The following is a 16,604-nucleotide window of genomic DNA, read 5'->3' on the forward strand; positions in this document are numbered from 1 at the left end:
GGTGCTGAAGATTGGATGTGCAGCTGGGGTGAGCAGAGCCCCATAGGGATGGGTGTCCTCCCCACAGTCACCCAGAAGCCAGACACATGGTACAGGTCAACAGCAGCTGGCCCAGGGCAATGAGAAGTGTGTCTCCAGGCACCTGAGTGAGAGGATGGCCCATGGAGTGGCAGTGGAGAATCTGAACCTGCCAGGGGCCTGTATCCTCCATGGGAGATGATTGCCATGGGCCATGTTGCTGCAAAGGAGTAACTGGAGAGATTTAAAGGCTGCCATATGTAACCAGTCTGGCCAGAGCAGACCTGGTTGTGTGAACTCAGATGGAGACAGCTTCTCTTTTCCCTTTCCCCTGTGTCTCAGTGCAGCGAGCAGGATCACAGGATGGGCCTTTTTCCTTCCTCAGCAGCACTTGCCCCAAGCTGTGCTGGAAGAAGGTAGAAATCTCTTCCAGGTCCCATTTGATAATTCCCACGAGTTCCTGACAGAGATTGTCCAGCCCATGTTAGCATGTAGGAACTTCCCTTGGGACACTTCTGTGTGGGAAGGACCAGGGACACTGGCTGTTACCCTGCCCCAGGGGGTGAGGACGGGACCTTGGCTGACTCTCCTTGGCTTGCCTGTGGTTTTCCTGGCTGCATCTAACCCAGCAAACTGACACTGTGAACAGGCATTTGGCTGGTCCTGGGACAGAGAGGATGGGTTCATGTGGGAGGTGAAGGAGTGAGGTCCCAGTTATGAAGCCAAAACATTGCAGTGAGCACAGTGGGAGTAAGGACAGCAGGGCCCTGCCAACTCCTCCAGCCACGTTAGCAGGACACAGTCGGCTGCCTCACCCAGCACAGGACACTCAGCCAGGCATCAAGTCCCCTTGCTACGGCCTCCTGGCGTCAAACAGCCATTAAGCACGAGAAAAAGGAACATTGCCCAGACTGGGATGTGATGAGACAGTTGATACATGGTACACCTCAGTCCCTGGATGCAGAGGGCTGTGCTTTTGAGAGAGCAGAAGTGCATTTCCTCAGCAGGATGGCTGGTGCTGCTGGTGGTGAGCCACAGCTTCAGTGCCCACCCTGCCCAGCCTTACTGGTGGCTGTGGCACAGCTTCAGAGCCCACCCTGCCCAGCCTTACTGGTCGCTGTGGCACAGCTTCAGTGCCCACCCTGCCCAGCCTTACTGGTGGCTGTGGCACAGCTTCAGAGCCCACCCTGCCCAGCCTTACTGGTCGCTGTGGCACAGCTTCAGTGCCCACCCTGCCCAGCCTTACTGGTGGCTGTGGCACAGCTTCAGAGCCCACCCTGCCCAGCCTTACTGGTGGCTGTGGCACAGCCTGGGCATTTCCCAGCTCAACTCCTTCACAGGGTGCCACGAACTCTGCAAACAGGGTGTCATGGTTTTGTGTGGAGCTGTTTCTGGTAACAGGGGAAGGAGCAGAGGGAAAATTAGTGCAGGAAACAGGCAGGACCCCAGCTGAGGATCTTCTAGTTCCCAGCAGGAGCGTGGCAGCTGCCTGTCCCTGGAGGGCTCCTGGGAGGGAGTGAGAGCTCCCTGGCAGGTGTGAGCAGAGCTGCCTGATGCTGGTGGCTGTGCTGCCTCACCAACAGGCCACAGCTTCACCGTTTAAAGCTGTTTTGGCTTCTGCAGTGTTACTGTAAGACTGCTCAGGCTTCCTGACCAGCTGCCCCATCTCAGCCCACAGGTGTGGGAGCAGTTGGGCAGCACCTTTGTTGTGGGAGTCTGTGTGCCTAGCAGGGCTGAGGGGCAGGGAGGCCCATGTACTGCCCAGGGGCCAGGCCCTGCTGCCAGAGGCCTGGCTTTGCAGCGAGGAGAGGGACGGCAGCATCTGATGAGCTGAGGCAGGAGTTGGACTGAAGTGTTGAGGCCATGCCAGAGACCCTGGCTGCCTTCAGCCAGTATCATCCCCCCATTTGTCTGCTAAATAATTGAGCAGATTCTCTATTAAGGCTCCTTTGGAGTGAGCTAATGGAGCAGTGTTGGCCAGAGCTTGTGTCAGGATGCAGAGCAGAGCGAGCAGCAGGCAGAGGGGTGAGGCAGTCGGTCCCCCACGTGTGAGGGCACGTTGTAATCAGCAGAGGGCATCTCCCTTGGAACAGGCTTTGTGGAAAGTGAGTGGCTGCTCATAGCAGAGATGAGCTGTATTGTGCCAGGGCTTGGCCCCCAGTCTATGCCTCGGGCTTCCCCTGTGGCCACCATCCCCTTGGAGGCAGGGGGAGTGAGGCCAGGCAGTGGCCTCCCCAGCCCTGCCCACAGCTGATGCTCTCAGGGAGGAGACAGCCTGACCAGCCTTCAAAGAGCATCTCCCAGGAACTTCTGCCTGGAGGATGGAGAAGAGAGAGGGAAGAGCACTGTGGTCACCAGGAGGATGGTGGTACCAACCAGCAGAGCTGCAGTCCTGAGCCAGAGACAGCCACATGGTGCTGGGGATGCTGAGCCTGAGCCAGGGACCTGCCAGGATGACATGACGTTGGGGTAGTTCTGGTTGGAGCTCTGCACTCTGCTCCTTGGCACAGTGGGGATGGGTGCAGAGGGAAGGAGTGGCAGGAAAGAAGAGGCAGAGAGGTGCCCTGGACAGAGTATCACACTGGTGAGCAGGGAAGTGAGGAGACACAAGGCCAGGTGAGGGAGGCAGACAAAACAGACTGTTCAATTGCCACATGGTTTTGGGGTCACCTCTGCTGGATAAGTGACAGAAGATCTGGGTCTGCAGGTTCCTAAACTCAGCCTGTCCACCCACCTGTGTGCTTGAGCACTGCTGAGACCCTGAGGACATAGCTGGTCCCCTCTGGACACACCAGGTCTCTGCACTCCCATAGCACCCTGTAGTTAATCAAACACTAAAGCTCCTTCAGCACATGTTGCTGAGCACGCTGGGGTGGAAGGAGCTGCAGGAGTAAACATTCCATGGACCCCTCGGTCTAAAGGAATCCTTGCTACCTTGCTCTAAAAGCTCAGACAATGAGTGGTGCTCAAGTCTTGCAGTGCTGACGTGGTGGTGAGTGGGAGCACAGAGGCATGTCCATCTCACAACTAGGGTTTGTGGTTAACAAAAGTTTGATCTTACAGTTCCTGCAAGCTGCCAGCTGCAAACGCTGCACCCTGAGCAGTGGCACTGCTGAGGCTGGCGTCTCCCTGCCCCTCGGGGCCACAGGAGCAGGCACTGAGCTGGAAATGGGGAGTGCCCAAAGGCAGCCCCTACCCTGCCCAGGCCCCTGTGTGCCAGGGCTGCTGTGCTTTGTGCTGACCCATCGCTTTACCCTGCAGAGTCAGGGAGTGGGAGGCCAGCTTGGCAAGGAGCCGGGGCTGTGATGGTGCAGATGGCTGCTGAGAGGACGCTGCATTCCTCGGGGAATCCAGTACAATTCCCAGCTCCTGCCTGGCAGAGGCTGTGCTCTGGGGCTACCTTTTCCCATGCTGAGATGATTTGCTTTTCAGGCTGCTTAATGAACTGCTTCAACAGTTCACACTGCCTTGCCTCGCTCACTGAAGAGTCCTTTCCAAACATCAGGAAGGTGTGAGAGGCAGCAGCAGGATTTTCCTGGGTACCAGCAGTGGAGCCCTTGGGACAGCACCCATACAAACCTCAGGTGTGCTGTCCCTGGCACAGTGGGGCTCAGCCTTCCCACGGGGACAGGAGGATTGCAGCAAGCCTAGAAGAGCTCTCCTGGGCTTCTCCAGGCTGGTGTGTCCCCAGAGAGGCCCTCGGGAGCTTTTCTTACACTCCAGCTTCAGTCATGAGCCCCATCTGAGGGTGCAGGTTTGCAGGAGCTCTAGTGCCTGGGAAGCTGGTGTTGGCACTGGGGAGGGGGAAGGTTTGCAAGGAGGCCTGTAAGGATGGTGACAGGCACCACAGGTGCTGGAGCCCAGAGCAGCACTTCACCTGCTCACAGCAAATCCACATCCTTTTGTCTGTGGGATCCCTGCCTGGGTGCAAAGCCAGGGCCTGGCATCTCTTCAGCTGCATCCTCTAGGGCCAGGGTGCTACTCATCAGATGCCAAAGCACCCCAGCAGCCCCCAGCACCCTGGGCTCAGCAGGAGCACGGCGCTGGGCCACGCAAGGCGGGGACAGCAGCGGGCAGGAGCGCAGGAGGGCACGGGCTAGCAGGGCCTGGTGCTTCATGGCACCCCAGTGCCTTCACCATGCCACTCTGCACCCCTGCACCTTCACCATGGCTCTCTGCACTCCAGCAGCACCCACGGGGCACATAGCAGCCAGGAGGGAGGAAGGCATGGGGAGCTGCGCTTGTCTCGTGACGCTGCTCTCCCCTCCGTGAGAGTGGGGGTGTTTCTGACAGGGGCAGTGGGCAGGGTTGACTTTCTGGTGGGGAAAAAGGCTGCTTGTTTCCTGGCTGAAAAAGTTGGGAGACAAGTGCTAGTGCTGTCCTGGTGCCACAGGGATCTTCCCCTCCCACCGATCACAGGGCTGCCAGTAGCTTTTGGGGCTGGGCCCCAATGGCTGTGGGGGTGTATGGATTGGGGGGGAAGGTCTGCAAAGGGTCCTGCTCCCTGTTGGCGCAGCCTGGGTTGTGTCTGGGCTGTGCTCCCGTCAGCAGGGTGTCCTCAGTGTCCCCTGTGCTGCAGGTGACAGCTGCATCCTCCTGCTTCAGATGACAGTGGCCAGCAGATGGGGGGACACCCTTAACCCTCTGCAGGATGAGGGACAGAGGCTGTCCCTGTGCCAGGGTGATGTGAGGCTGGGGAAAGCAGTACAAGACTCCAGTGAGGACAGAAGGACTCAGGCAAGTTCAGGGCCCATCTGATCCAGGGTGGGTGTCCCCAGAGTGCCTCTCCCCTGCATCTCAGTCCCACTCATCCCTTTTAGGCTCTGGATATGTCCTTGTCTTCCCAGCTCCCAGGCATCACTTTGCAGACATGCCCTCCCCCAGGACCAGCCCCTGGACGCTCCTTTCGAACCAGCCCCAGGCCACCAGCTCTGTCTGGCCACATTTACCCCTCCGGCACCACTGGATGTGAACAGAGGCTGTGAGTGAGCTCCCTGTGAGCCGCCCAGCTCCGTGTGCCGGGCCAGCAGGAACTCAGGGCTCCCTCAGTGCCACTGCTGTGCCTTCGGGCTGCGGGGTGGCTGCAGGCCACTGCCTGGCAAGGGCAAGGAGACACTCAGCCCAGCATCAGCTTAAAAAAATAGGCATTTTTATTCCAATGTAACTAGAGAATCCCGACCCGAGAGAGCAGAGGGTTACTCACATTTATCAACAGGCTTATTGGGTTACTGCCGCTGGAGCTGGGCTGTAGCAGCGCGGTCGGCTGCCTCAAGGAGAAGCAGCGGAGGAGGATGGTGCAGCTGAGTCCTCCTTGTCCTTGGTGGCACAGGGAGCTCTGAGCGATGCAAACGGGGCGCTGTGTCCTGTCACCTCCTCCTGCTGTCGCTATTTACAGCCTCTGGGGAAGCAGAAGCTTGTAGCGTTTGCTTGGCGGCGGGGATGTATTTGGGGGGGGGGGTGTACCCACCTTGTGAGGGGATCACGCTGCCCCTGCTGCCAGCCACGGCATGCTGATGGGGTGATGGGGACTGGCATGGGCTGGGAGAGGACGGTGGCATTGCTGTCCCCAGGGGCCCTGGCCATGCGAGGACTCGCCATGGTTATTCCTTGGCTCGGGGGTCCGTGGTGGTGGTGCTGGGTCTCGCGTGCCCAGGGATGTGTCAGAGCAGCGTCCTCAGGGTCCTCATTCAGTTCAGCTGCCCCAGTGGAGTGGGGGCTTTCTCAGGTGTGCTCTGCTCGTCAGCATTACCCTTGTGCTCACAAGGCCGTTGCCAGTGGTTGATGCAAGGGGTTCTTGCCAGGCACCCGTGTGCCCCTCGGTCCAAACCCCCCCAGGAGCTCGTGGCTGAAGCAGCTGTGGGTGACGCCGATCACCCTCGTGTGTCGCAGGGGAACTGGGGGGTGCCCGGGAGCGCTGCTTCTGGCAGCGATGGAGCAGAGAGGCTCCCGGGCAGCCCCGGCTCCGCTCCCGGCTCTGCCCCGCTACGACACGATGGGGGTGTCCGAAAAGACGGAACTGATGGACTCCGAGTCCGACTTGAGCTGCAGGACTTTGGGGTGTTTGGGGTCGGGGAAGTCCTCGGCCAGGGCCAGGCGGATCTTGCCGTTGTGCGGCTCCCTGACGGGCTCGAGGAAAGCCACGTGCTTGTTGGCGCTGACCTTGCGGTTCGGCCCGTCGGTGGCGGGGGGGGTGGCGCTGAGGATGGACGACTGGGCGCTGCACTCCTGCGGAGGGCTGGGGGGAGCCGGCCTCCTGCAGCAGCTCAGGCAGCGGCAGGGCGTGAGGTACAAGTAGATGAGCACGAGCAGCAGGCTCACGATGCAGCCCAGCAGGGTGGTGAGGCCGGTGCTGAAGGTCTCCCCGTCTGGCTTGGGGTACTGCACCGTCACGTTGACTTCGCACAGCCTGCTGAAGTTGCGGGGGCTGCTGATGGCCAAGCCCACGTAGACCCCCGAGTGCCAGGGCTTGGCCGCCGCGATCTTCAGGCTGCCGTCGCGGGAGACCTCCACGGAGCGGTTGCTGTTCCCCGGGTGCTTGACGGGCTCGTGGTGGGGGGTGATCCACATGTAGGTGGTGGCCAAGGCCGGGGGGCTGGCGTTGCAGGCCAGCAGCAGGGTCTGGCCCACCATGACGGGGAAGGGCACGGGGTGCACATCTTCGGGGCCCGACGAGCAGTTCTCAAACATGTGGCTGTATTTGAGGAACTTGATGAGGGATCTGGGCACGCTGTCGGACACCTTGCAGGTGTGCTCCTCAAAGAAATCCTTCACGGAGCTGAAACCTCGCTGCTTCCAGCGCTGCAGCATCAGGTAGAGCGGGCAGCTGCACCTGATGGGGTTGTTGTGCAGGTACAGGCCGTTCCTGATGTTTTCGGGCAGAGCCGCCAGCTCCTCCACCGGGACGCTGCTCAGGCTGTTGGAGGAGAGGTCCAGGGTGCGGAGGCTGTAGTTGCCCAGCCCCTGCACCGAGTGGAAGGGGAAGGTGGTCAGGTTGTTCCAGCTCAGGTAGACTTTGCGCAGGCCGCTCAGCTTGGCGAAGGCGTTCTCGGCCACCCGCGTGATGCGGTTGTTGTAGAGCAGCAGCTCCTCCAGGCTCACCAGCGCCTCGAAGTAGTGCGTCTCCACGGCTCGCAGGTGGTTGGAGGACAGGTCGAGGTGCCGCAGGTAGGAGGCGTTGTGGAAAGCCTGCGGAGAGAGGTCCCTGATCTGGTTGTGGCTGACGTGGAGGGCCTCGAGGTGCGGGAGGGCGGCCAGCCAGCGGTCGTGGAGCTGGGTGAGGGCGTTGTGGCTGAGGTCCAGCGTGGTGGCGGTGGGCGGCAGCGCCCGGGGCACTCGCTGCAGCGTCTGCCGGCTGCAGCTCAGCAGGTCGGACGTGCAGATGCATGCGGCGGGGCAGCTGCGGGGCGGCGGGGCGGCGCGGCCGTGCGCGCACAGCTGCAGCAGCACCAGCAGCTCGGCCGCCCGCAGCCAGAGCGGGGCTGATGGGCCCCGGAGGGACATTGTGCCGGGCGGGAGCGTCGGCGCAGCCCGGCGGCACGGCACGGCGCGGCACGGCACGGCGAGGAAACCTGCCGCGCTCAGCCTGCTCTCCTCCTGCGCTGGCTTGGCCGGGGGGTGGCTCTACCAAGCATCCACGGAGAGCCCCCGGCTCCCCGCAAAGGCAGATCCCGATTCCAGTCGTGGGGCTTGAAAGGAGTTAAAGGGCAGCATCACCGTGCCCGGCCGTGCCGCGCCGCCACGTACCTGCGCTCCGGCCGGCCGCGGCTGCCCGGCCCCCGGGAGCTGGTGTCCGGCGTCAGCACAGAGGCGCTCCGGCGCGGGGCTGTGCGGGGGGCTCGCCGCGTCCCGGAGCCCCGCGTCCTGGGAGAGGGAAGCCTGTCGGGGCTGAGCGCGGCTGCAGCGCCCGGCGGTGCCGCGGCCGTCGGGGAGCCCGGTGCGGCGGCGGCTCGCTGCCCGGCAGCATCTCCCGCGGAGCCGCGCGGCCGCCCCTATTTACGCCCTGGCGGTGCGCGGCGCGGGGGCCGGCCGGGATGCCATTGGCCCCGGCGTGGGGAGTGGTGGCAGTGGCCGTGGGCCCTCCTCAGCCCTGCGCGGGCAGGGCGCTGCGCAGCCGGCACCGGCTCGGTGTGGCCGCTTGTCCCCGGGGCCGCTTTGCCGACCCTCCCGCCGGGGAACGGCAGCCACGACCCGCTGTAACCCCTGACGTGACTGGGAGATAAACTCCACCCTCACCTCTGGGAGGTGTCCGACCCTGCCCCCAGGCTGGGAGTGAGGGTGGCATCACCCCAGCCCCGTTTCTGCACTCTCAGTTGTGGTCCTTCCCACTTCTCTCATCCTCGTGAGCTGGCAGGGACCCCCCCACACCCCCCCGAGCACCCAGCCGTGGGGTGAATGGGGTGGGCAGAGCCCAGTGGGGTCCCCAGAGCAGAGGGGTGTGGGGAGGGGGTGGCCGCAGGGTGAAGGACAGGCAGGAATGTCATCGCCCAGCACCCGGAGCGTTAGTGGGAAGCCAAAAGCTCAGCTGGGAATTGGTTTCCATTAGGGCAGCAAAAAAGCTAATTTGCTTCTGCTGCTGCACATCAAGGGGCTGTTAACCCCCTGCACCCCGGCACAGGCGCAGCCCACACTGCTCCCTCCACACACTGCTTGCTGTCTGCTGCCCAGGCAGCTGTGCTGGCCCGAGGGCTGGCCACAGAGCCAGCTCTGCTCCTTGCCAAGGGCTGTGGGCAGGCCACAGCACTGGTGTCTGATGGAGACGCTTGGGAAGGTGCCCTTCAACTGTCCTGATTGTCCCCACTGATGCTTGAAGCCAGGGAGAGCCACGACTGCTCCTTCCTGCTTGGGGAGCACCCGCTTGCCCTGGGGACCTTGAGCTGTCCCTTTGGTGCAGGGGGGCCACAGGTGAAGCTGCAGGGTGCCTTCCCTCCTTTTGTGTGCTGTGAAGTGAGGGTGGCTCTGGCTGCTCGAGCTGCCCTGCAGCTCCCCAGTCTCAGCTGGGCACTGGGCACGAGGGCTGCAGCCTCAGCAACTGCTAATGCACCGTATTGATCCCTGGAGCTCCGAGAGCTGGGGGGAGGACGGCGGCTGCTGCAGCGGCTGCTGCTGCTGCTGCTGCCACCTTTCAGCTGCATCTGAGCATCTTCCCAGCTTGGTGCAGCTGGGAAGGGGGGGTGGCTGTGTGGACAGGGTGGGCTGGAGCTGAGGCCAAGGCCTGACTGTGTCCCTTTGCAGGGCCGAGCGCGCGACGGCGGTGCTGCTGGCGGATCCCTGCTTCCAGCTGCGCTCCATCCAGTACCTGCTGGGCCACGCCGAGCCCTCGGCGCTGGCGGCTGCCGCCCCGGCCACGGACAAGCGCCATTTCTCCCTGCACACCTGTGAGTGTTGGCACGGTGCTGGCAGCTGGGCTCTGCTCGCCACCCGGCCGGGCTGCTGCAGGGACACGGGGCTGCCGGCCTCGGCATCTCCTGCCACACGCCCCTTAGCCCCGGGAACAGCTCCGTAGCTCCGCTGCTGTCCTCTGGCAGCGGCACTTGGGATGGAGCTGTGTCCAGGTGCCCGCTTGTGGCAGCAGTTTTGTCCCTTCATAGTGCCCAGCTTGCTGTCTCAGCACGGGGATCCCTGTCCCGAGCACCAGGCTCCCTGTGCTGGCTGGTCCCCAAGGGCAGCTGCAGCCCAGCTGTGCCTTGCCAGCAGCACTGGGGCAGCCCAAGGCTCAGTCATCCCACGTGCACCTGGTTTGTCCCCACAGACACAGAGTACATCAGTACCGAGGAGCTGGCAAAGGTGGACAAGATGCTGACCCACCTGAGCGAGGAGTCCAAGCAGGCAGCTGCCACCACACTGGTGAGTCGCAGCGCGGTCCCTGTGCCCGGCAGCAGCCCCGGCTCCCTGGGACACGGGCTTTTCGCTGCCACCACTAACTGTTTGCTGCCCCCTGCAGCCCACCAGCGAGGAAGACCTGTGCCCCATCTGCTACGCACACCCCATCTCAGCCATCTTCAGACCCTGCTCCCACAAGTCATGCAAGTGAGTACCCCACACACATGACCCTCACCCCACGCCCCCCTCCATGCCCTGTCAGGGGACCTCATGCCGTTTCCTCCTCTGTCCCAGAGCCTGCATCAACCAGCACCTGATGAACAACAAGGACTGCTTCTTCTGCAAGGCCACCATCACAGGGGTGGATGACTTCACCAAGCCAGCCAGCTCATAGCGCCCAGCCCCGCACCACGGGCTCCCCGAGCTGAGCCAGGCAGTCCCCGGCCACATGCTCATGCTGCCCAGCCCCTGTGGGGGCACGAGGCTGCGGGGAGGGGAGAGGACGGCAGGCAGGAGGCCCAGTGCCAGGCTCTGAGGCCAGCAGAGCCCAGTGCCTGGCCCGCAGCAGCCTCTCTGGCCCACGGGCTGTTCTCAGGGAGGGGAGCCCGAGGCCTCGGCTCTGTGGCAACCCTGGGGCTGGGGGGCCAGGCTGGGCGTTCAGGCTGTTAACTTGCCCCTGGCTGGGGGCTGACATCATGAAATGCAACATTAAATTATTCTTCCTTATGTGGTGCCCCGAGACCCGCGGAGAGGGAGGCAGGGGGAGGCAGGAGGAGGCAGGAGCAGCCCTGGGGCCCGGCTGAGCTGACACTGGGCGGTAAATGCAAATATAAATATTTAATGGCAGCAGGCAGGGCCCGCCGGGGGCTGTCACATGATGATGCGCGGCTCTGGCACCGACTCGGCGATGGACTTGTGCGGCAGCACGTTGGCCCCGTTGAGGTAGAGCTCGTCGTTGACGATGACGTCCTCGCCCAGCACCGTCACGTTCTCCATCCGCACCTGCCCCACGGAGGCCCCGTCACGCCCGGGCCGCGCTCCGTAGAGGCGGGAGGGCAAGCGCCGAGCCCCAGTCCCCCTCGCGGGCACCCCCCGTCCTCACCCACTGCCCCACGGAGCAGCTCCAGCCCACGATGCAGGACTCGAGCCAGGAGTGGGAGCGGATGCGGGCGCCCTCCAGCACGGTGCAGCGTTTGATGCGCACCCCGTCCTCCACCACCACGCCGGCCCCGATCGTCACGTTGGGGCCGATGACGCAGTTCGCCCCGATCTTGGCGCTGGGGTCCTGGAAGGAAGAGGGGCTGCACCACGGCCGGGAGGGCAGCCAGAGCTCTCACACAGCCCACGTCACTCAGCCAGCGCGGGGACAGGAGGGCACAGCTTGAGGACGGCGGCAAGGACGGCGGTGGGAGGACGCAAAGAGCCTGAGGTCAGCGTGCTGAGGGCTGGCACTTACCACCAGCACGTTCCCCACAACACCAGGCCCCGAGTGCAGCTTGTCAGGGTGCTGAGCCCGCAGTGCCTGCAGGTACATGCACATGCCCGTAAGGAAGTCCTTTGGCTGCCCAATGTCCATCCAGAAGCCTGCGGGGACAGGATGGGCTGCAGCGCAGGGGTGACAGCGCAGGCAAGACTCCCGCCACGCTGCCAGCACCGCACGCAGGGCCTTACTCTGCAGCTCCATGGCGTAGAGCTGCCCATCCTGCGCCATGGCCGGGAAGATCTCCTTCTCGATGGAGGTGGGGCGCAGCTGCAGGCACAGGGCACAGGGCTCAGAGTGGGCCCTGCGTCCCCAGCCCAGCCCAGCGTCCCGGCCCGTACCTGGATGCGTCGCAGGATGCCGGGGCTGAAGATGTAGAGCCCGGCGTTGATCTTGTTGGACACGAAGACACGCGGCTTCTCCACGAAGCGGCAGATGCGGCCGGTGTCGGGCTCGCTCACCACCACACCGTACTTGGCCGGCTCCTCCACGCGGGTCACCACCAGCGAGCCCTCGCCGCCGTGCTGCCGGTGGAAACGGGCCAGCGCCGCGAAGGGGAACTCGCAGATCACGTCGCTGTTGAGGACAAAGAAGGGCTCCCCGTCCTCGGCCAGCAGGTCCCGCGCCAGCGCCAGCGGCCCCGCTGCCCGCAGGGAGTGACGCCGCAGGGAAAGGGTGAGCCCAGTGCCCGGCTGCCCCTGGCCCCACAGCCCCTCCTCTGCCCAGGGACAAGGTGAGCCCAGTGCCCGGCTCCCCCTGGCCCCACAGCCCCTCCTCTGCCCAGGGACAAGGTGAGCCCAGTGCCCGGCTGCCCCTGGCCCCACAGCCCCTCCTCTGCCCAGGGACAAGGTGAGCCCAGTGCCCGGCTGCCCCTGGCCCCACAGCCCCTCCTCTGCCCAGGGACAAGGTGAGCCCAGTGCCCGGCTGCCCCTGGCCCCACAGCCCCTCCTCTGCCCAGGGACAAGGTGAGCCCAGTGCCCGGCTGCCCCTGGCCCCACAGCCCCTCCTCTGCCCGTCCCGCCAGCTCTGCTCCCCGCTGGCCCTCCCAAGCCCCCCGTCTCCCTGGAGCCTCGCCCGGCCCTGCAACCCAGCTCCTTCCTGCGCCTGTCCCGATGCGCCTGGACCGTCTCATCCTGCCCGTGCCCATCCTGGCATCCCCCTCCCGGTGTCCCCGGCCCTGCCCAGTCACACGTACCCTCCCGCCCATGCTGTCTCTCTCCCAGCGCCCCCGGCCCTGCCCGTAGCCCGACTCGGTGTCCCCTTCGGCCCCCCCGCCCTGCCCTACCCGTGCCCAGCGGCTCCTTCTCGTGAGACAGGGAGATGCGGATGCCGAGCTGCGGGTCAGAGGGTGAGCGGCGGGTGCGGGCGGGGGGGCGGCGGGGAAGGGGCGAGGGGACACGTCCCTTACCCGCTGCTCCTGCTCCCGCATGGCGGCTTCCAGCGCCTCCGACATGTAGCTGACGGCCAGCACCACATGGCTGACGCCCGCCTGCCGCAGGGCTTCCAGCTGGTGCAGCAGCAGCGCCTTGTTGCAGAACTCCACCAGCGGCTTCGGACGGCTCAGGGTCAGCGGCCGCAGCCGCGTCCCGAAGCCGCCCACCAGGATCAGCGCCCGCATCGCCCCGCGCCCGACCGACACGTCAGCGCCGCGCGCGCCTCCCGCGTCACCGCCGGCCGACAACGCGCCCGCCCCGCGTCCCGCCCCCGCCCCGGCTACCGGCTCCTGCTGCCCGCCCCGCATCCTGCCCCGCCCCGCGTCCCGCCCCCGCCCCGGCTACCGGCTCCTGCTGCCCGCCCCGCGTCCCGCCCCCGCCCCGCATCCCGCCCCGCATCCCACTGCCCGCCCCGGCTACCGGCTCCTGCGGCCCGCCCCGCGTCCCGCCCCGCATCCTGCCCCGCCCCGCGTCCCGCCCCGCGTCCCACTGCCCGCCCCGGCTACCGGCTCCTGCTGCCCGCCCCTCATCCTGCCCCGCCCCGCGTCCCGCCCCCTCCCGGGCTACCGGCTCCTGCTGCCAGCCCCGCATCCCGCCCCCGTCCCGCGTCCCGCCCCCGCCCCGCATCCTGCCCCGCCCCGCTCCCGCCCCACGTCCCGCCCCCGTCCCGCGTCCCCCTGCCCGCCCCGGCTACCGGCTCCTGCTGCCCGCCCCGCGTCCTGCCCCCGCCCCGGCTCCAGCCGCCCGCCCCCTCCCCGCCCCGCGTCTGCCGCCCGCCCCTTGTCCCGCCCCAGGCCCCGGGTCCTAGCGCCCGCCGCCCCCGAGGCTGGCTGCTGGCGCAAAGCAAGCAGCGAGCCGCAGCAGGGTCCCGCCCGCCCCGCACCCCGCCCGGGGGGAGCAAGGATGGAGGTGAGCCCTGAGGAGAAGGCGGAAGGGCCAGAGCCGTTTGCACCCCCTGGCTGCAGGTCCCGGCGGGGAAAGGCAGGCACGACACGCCGCGGACAAAAACAGATCCTTTAATTGTTTTTGGTTCTCTGTGAAGCACAAACAGGGTGATTATTCATGTAAAAACAAGAGGGGGGCGGGTGGGGTCAAAGCTATGTACAAGCTGTGGAGTCCCACCGCGGTGGTCCAAAGGGAAGGAGCGAGGCACCGACCCCTCCAGCACCCCTCGCCCGCACCCGGCCTGCTGAGGGGAGGAAGGGCCCTGCACCCGGGGACAAGGACATGCACACGGTGGGCTGCGGGGGGCAGGGAGGGAGGGGGGAAGCTGTCCCGGGCATCCCGCTGCCTCCTGCAAACCTGTTCCCTGAAAAGCTGGCAAGCCCGGCCTGGCCAGGCAGGAGCCAGCAGAAGCCATGGAGAAGCAGCCCAGCGAAGGGCAGCAGGAATGGAGGTGCTGGTCCAGAGCAGTGATGGGAAGCAGGGGTCAGGGCAAAGGGGGAGACAGGCAGAGAGGATTCAGGCTAAGCTGGCAGGGCCCTGCCCTCTTCCCCAGCCGCCCCGCAGCGAGCCCTCCCGGGCAGCCCGTGCAGGGAGGCAGCACACATGCTACATGCGAGGATTCCCCAAACAAGCTTTCCTGAAGTAAAAAAACCCCAAAAATATCCCCACCCACGCCTGGCCTTGCAGGGCCCCAGCCCCGGGGCAAGGGTAGCGCTGTGGAACGTGACAGTGACACCGGGGAGGGAGCAACCAGGGGCCCAGCACAGAAACACGGGGGTGGTGCAGAGCGAGGTCCGGATGGGGACCCCCAGGCCACACGTCAAACACTAATGCCCTCATCAAGGGAGGCCACGGGAAACACAGGGGTGGGGGGAAGGAGCCCAGGCAGCCAGGCACATCCCCACAGCCAGCACTGGTTTTGGGAAAGATGCTGTGAGGCAAAGCTGAACAGCCAGGTTCCCCCTTACTTGCACCCCCGGCAACCCTGAGGCAGGAGGAGTAGGGGGCAGCCCTGAGCCTTGGCCTCCCCCCACCGTGGTGTGTGGAGCCAGGAGTGGGGGGCAGGTGGGTGCTGGAGGGACACCCACACAGCCCCTGGGACCAACATGACAGGAGGGGAAGGGGTGCACTGGTCCAAAAGGCCCCGCTGCACAGCTGGGGGGTGGGAACTGCTACAGATACTATTGCTAGCCCGCGAGCCGAGTGCTTGCTTGGTCAGTGGTCCAGGGCAGAGCGAGTGGCGCAGAGCCCGGGCCCGTGCCGCTCCCAGCGGGCACAACGCGGGGCAGGCAGCACTACCGCCAGCTCTGACACGGGGTGCATTTGGTCATTTACGCCTTGGGGTGGGTTATTCACAGTGCCCAAATAGTGGAAAAAGGCAGCATCAAAAGCAAAGCCCCGGGGGCAAAGTGCAGGGGGCTCAGAGCCCCTGCTGCCCACCAAGTGCGCAGCGCCCCTTTCCCAAGGGCTGGGGAGAACAGCAAAGGGCAGGCGCTCGCGGGGGCTGCTGAGGCAGGAGGCTCCTCACGCCGCAGCTCCAGCTGCCTCAGGAACCTGGGCCTCTCCTTGCTCTGGCCTAGATCCAGGTCCTCTCTCCAGAGCGCGTGAGCGAAGAACGGGGACACCGAGCTCGCAGGTGGCACGGACAGAGCCTCCTGCAGCAGGCAGAGCTGGGGCACCGAGAGCTCTTTGATCCTGCCTCCCCTCACCTCTTCTATCTCAGTACATTTAAAAACAACGGAGCAATACAATTGTTTAAAACCAAAGCTGTCTGCTTTTCTCCTGTGCTAGTCGGTGGGAGTGTCTGCTCCTGCCACCAGGACAAGAACGAGAGGCCGCAGCCCAGGGCTACTGGTTTTCCTCCCGCATCTGTTCCATGATGTTGATGAGACTCTCCAGCCCGAACACGTAACCCATGTCAGGGCCGTCGTGCACGGTGGGGTCGTCGCGGAAGCCTTTGAAGGTGCTGTGTGCAAAGTCAATCATGCGCACGTCCACCTTGGGCTGTGCGGAGGAGCCGGGCTCCGCGCTGCCGCCGGCCTGCAGGCTCTCCGGGACGCAGCCGTCCACCCGCTTCAGGCGCGGCTCGGGCCGGCGCTCCACCCCCATCCCCGCCCTGCTGTCCTTGCCGTCGTAGATGATGAGCAGGGAGCTGGAGTAGAAGCGGTAGGAGGCCTGTCTCTCCAACACCGCCTTCAGGCTCCGCAGTTTGGCCAGCACGGGCTCAAAGAGGTCCTTGCGCAGCTCGATGCCGTTGTGCAGGTACTGGTACAGGGCGTTGCGGAAGCCCTCGATGGAGAGGCCGCGCCCGTAGTATTTGTTCCTGCATAAGTAATGCCCCGTGTCCAGCTGGTAGACCTAGGGCACCAAAGGAATGCACGTCAGCTGGGAGACACAGGTTAAGGCCACACAGGGAGAGCCCTGAGTTGTCCTGCACCGGGCAGAGGGGATCTGTCCCCACAAGAGGGAGCAGGAAAGGGCTGTGCCTGTTCCCCAAATCCCCAGGCTGCTCCGGGGTGCATGCCACAGGCACAGTTGGGGTGCCCCAGTGCTGGACACCCACAAGGCAGCTCATCAGTCCCCTTGTCCCCAAGCAGCATGGCACAACTGACCCCAGCGTTTAACAGCAAAGTCTCACAGGAGCTGCCTGCACGTATTGCCATTGCTACATGGCACGTGATGTGGCAATGACTGCCCTCATTGCTTCAGAGTCTGTGGGATTACAAGATCCTTCTGTGGGTGGGGAACAGAGTGACTATTGCACAAGAGCTCCAGCTGCACATCCCCGTGTGCAGGGCCCAGCCACACCAGGAGAGCTGTAACAACAGCACAGGGAGGTAAATGTCAGGAGGGACACCTCCCTCCCCAGGCACCGTGGTCCTAGCGGAACAACAAGCCAAAAAGAGCAT

At 64.7% G+C, this 16,604-nt stretch overlaps 4 protein-coding genes across 6 annotated transcripts in view; 1 reads left to right on the top strand and 3 right to left on the bottom strand.

Moving 5' to 3' along the window:
• The window catches only part of RNF123 (ring finger protein 123), a 49,734-nt gene extending 39,171 nt beyond the window's left edge, over nt 1–10,563 (top strand). For both annotated transcript variants that reach the window (XM_062008365.1, XM_062008366.1), the window contains 4 exons: nt 9,250–9,392; nt 9,767–9,861; nt 9,959–10,044; nt 10,132–10,563. In XM_062008365.1, the coding sequence (XP_061864349.1) occupies nt 9,250–9,392; nt 9,767–9,861; nt 9,959–10,044; nt 10,132–10,231 (424 nt within the window). In that variant the 3' untranslated portion in view covers nt 10,232–10,563. The remainder of the gene's footprint in view (nt 1–9,249; nt 9,393–9,766; nt 9,862–9,958; nt 10,045–10,131) is intronic.
• Nucleotides 5,627–7,518, bottom strand: AMIGO3 (adhesion molecule with Ig like domain 3). Its single transcript, XM_062008496.1, has one exon. It carries the CDS (start codon nt 7,516–7,518, stop codon nt 6,001–6,003), a length of 1,518 nt encoding a protein of 505 aa, XP_061864480.1. The 3' UTR covers nt 5,627–6,000.
• Nucleotides 10,564–10,659: 96 nt separating the features above from the next.
• On the bottom strand, nt 10,660–12,987 carry GMPPB (GDP-mannose pyrophosphorylase B). Its single transcript, XM_062008367.1, has 7 exons — nt 12,726–12,987; nt 12,603–12,651; nt 11,659–11,960; nt 11,509–11,587; nt 11,294–11,421; nt 10,940–11,122; nt 10,660–10,839 (listed from the first exon to the last, which is right to left on the bottom strand). Exons 1-7 carry the CDS (start codon nt 12,933–12,935, stop codon nt 10,708–10,710), a joined length of 1,083 nt encoding a protein of 360 aa, XP_061864351.1. The 5' UTR covers nt 12,936–12,987; the 3' UTR covers nt 10,660–10,707.
• A 763-nt stretch (nt 12,988–13,750) lies between these two features.
• IP6K1 (inositol hexakisphosphate kinase 1) overlaps nt 13,751–16,604 on the bottom strand; it is a 37,925-nt gene continuing 35,071 nt past the window's right edge. For both annotated transcript variants that reach the window (XM_062008512.1, XM_062008511.1), the window contains exon 8: nt 13,751–16,053. In XM_062008512.1, the coding sequence (XP_061864496.1) occupies nt 15,544–16,053 (510 nt within the window). In that variant the 3' untranslated portion in view covers nt 13,751–15,543. The remainder of the gene's footprint in view (nt 16,054–16,604) is intronic.

The sequence above is a fragment of the Colius striatus genome, chromosome 15, assembly GCF_028858725.1.
Source record: "Colius striatus isolate bColStr4 chromosome 15, bColStr4.1.hap1, whole genome shotgun sequence".
Taxonomy (NCBI): domain Eukaryota; kingdom Metazoa; phylum Chordata; class Aves; order Coliiformes; family Coliidae; genus Colius; species Colius striatus.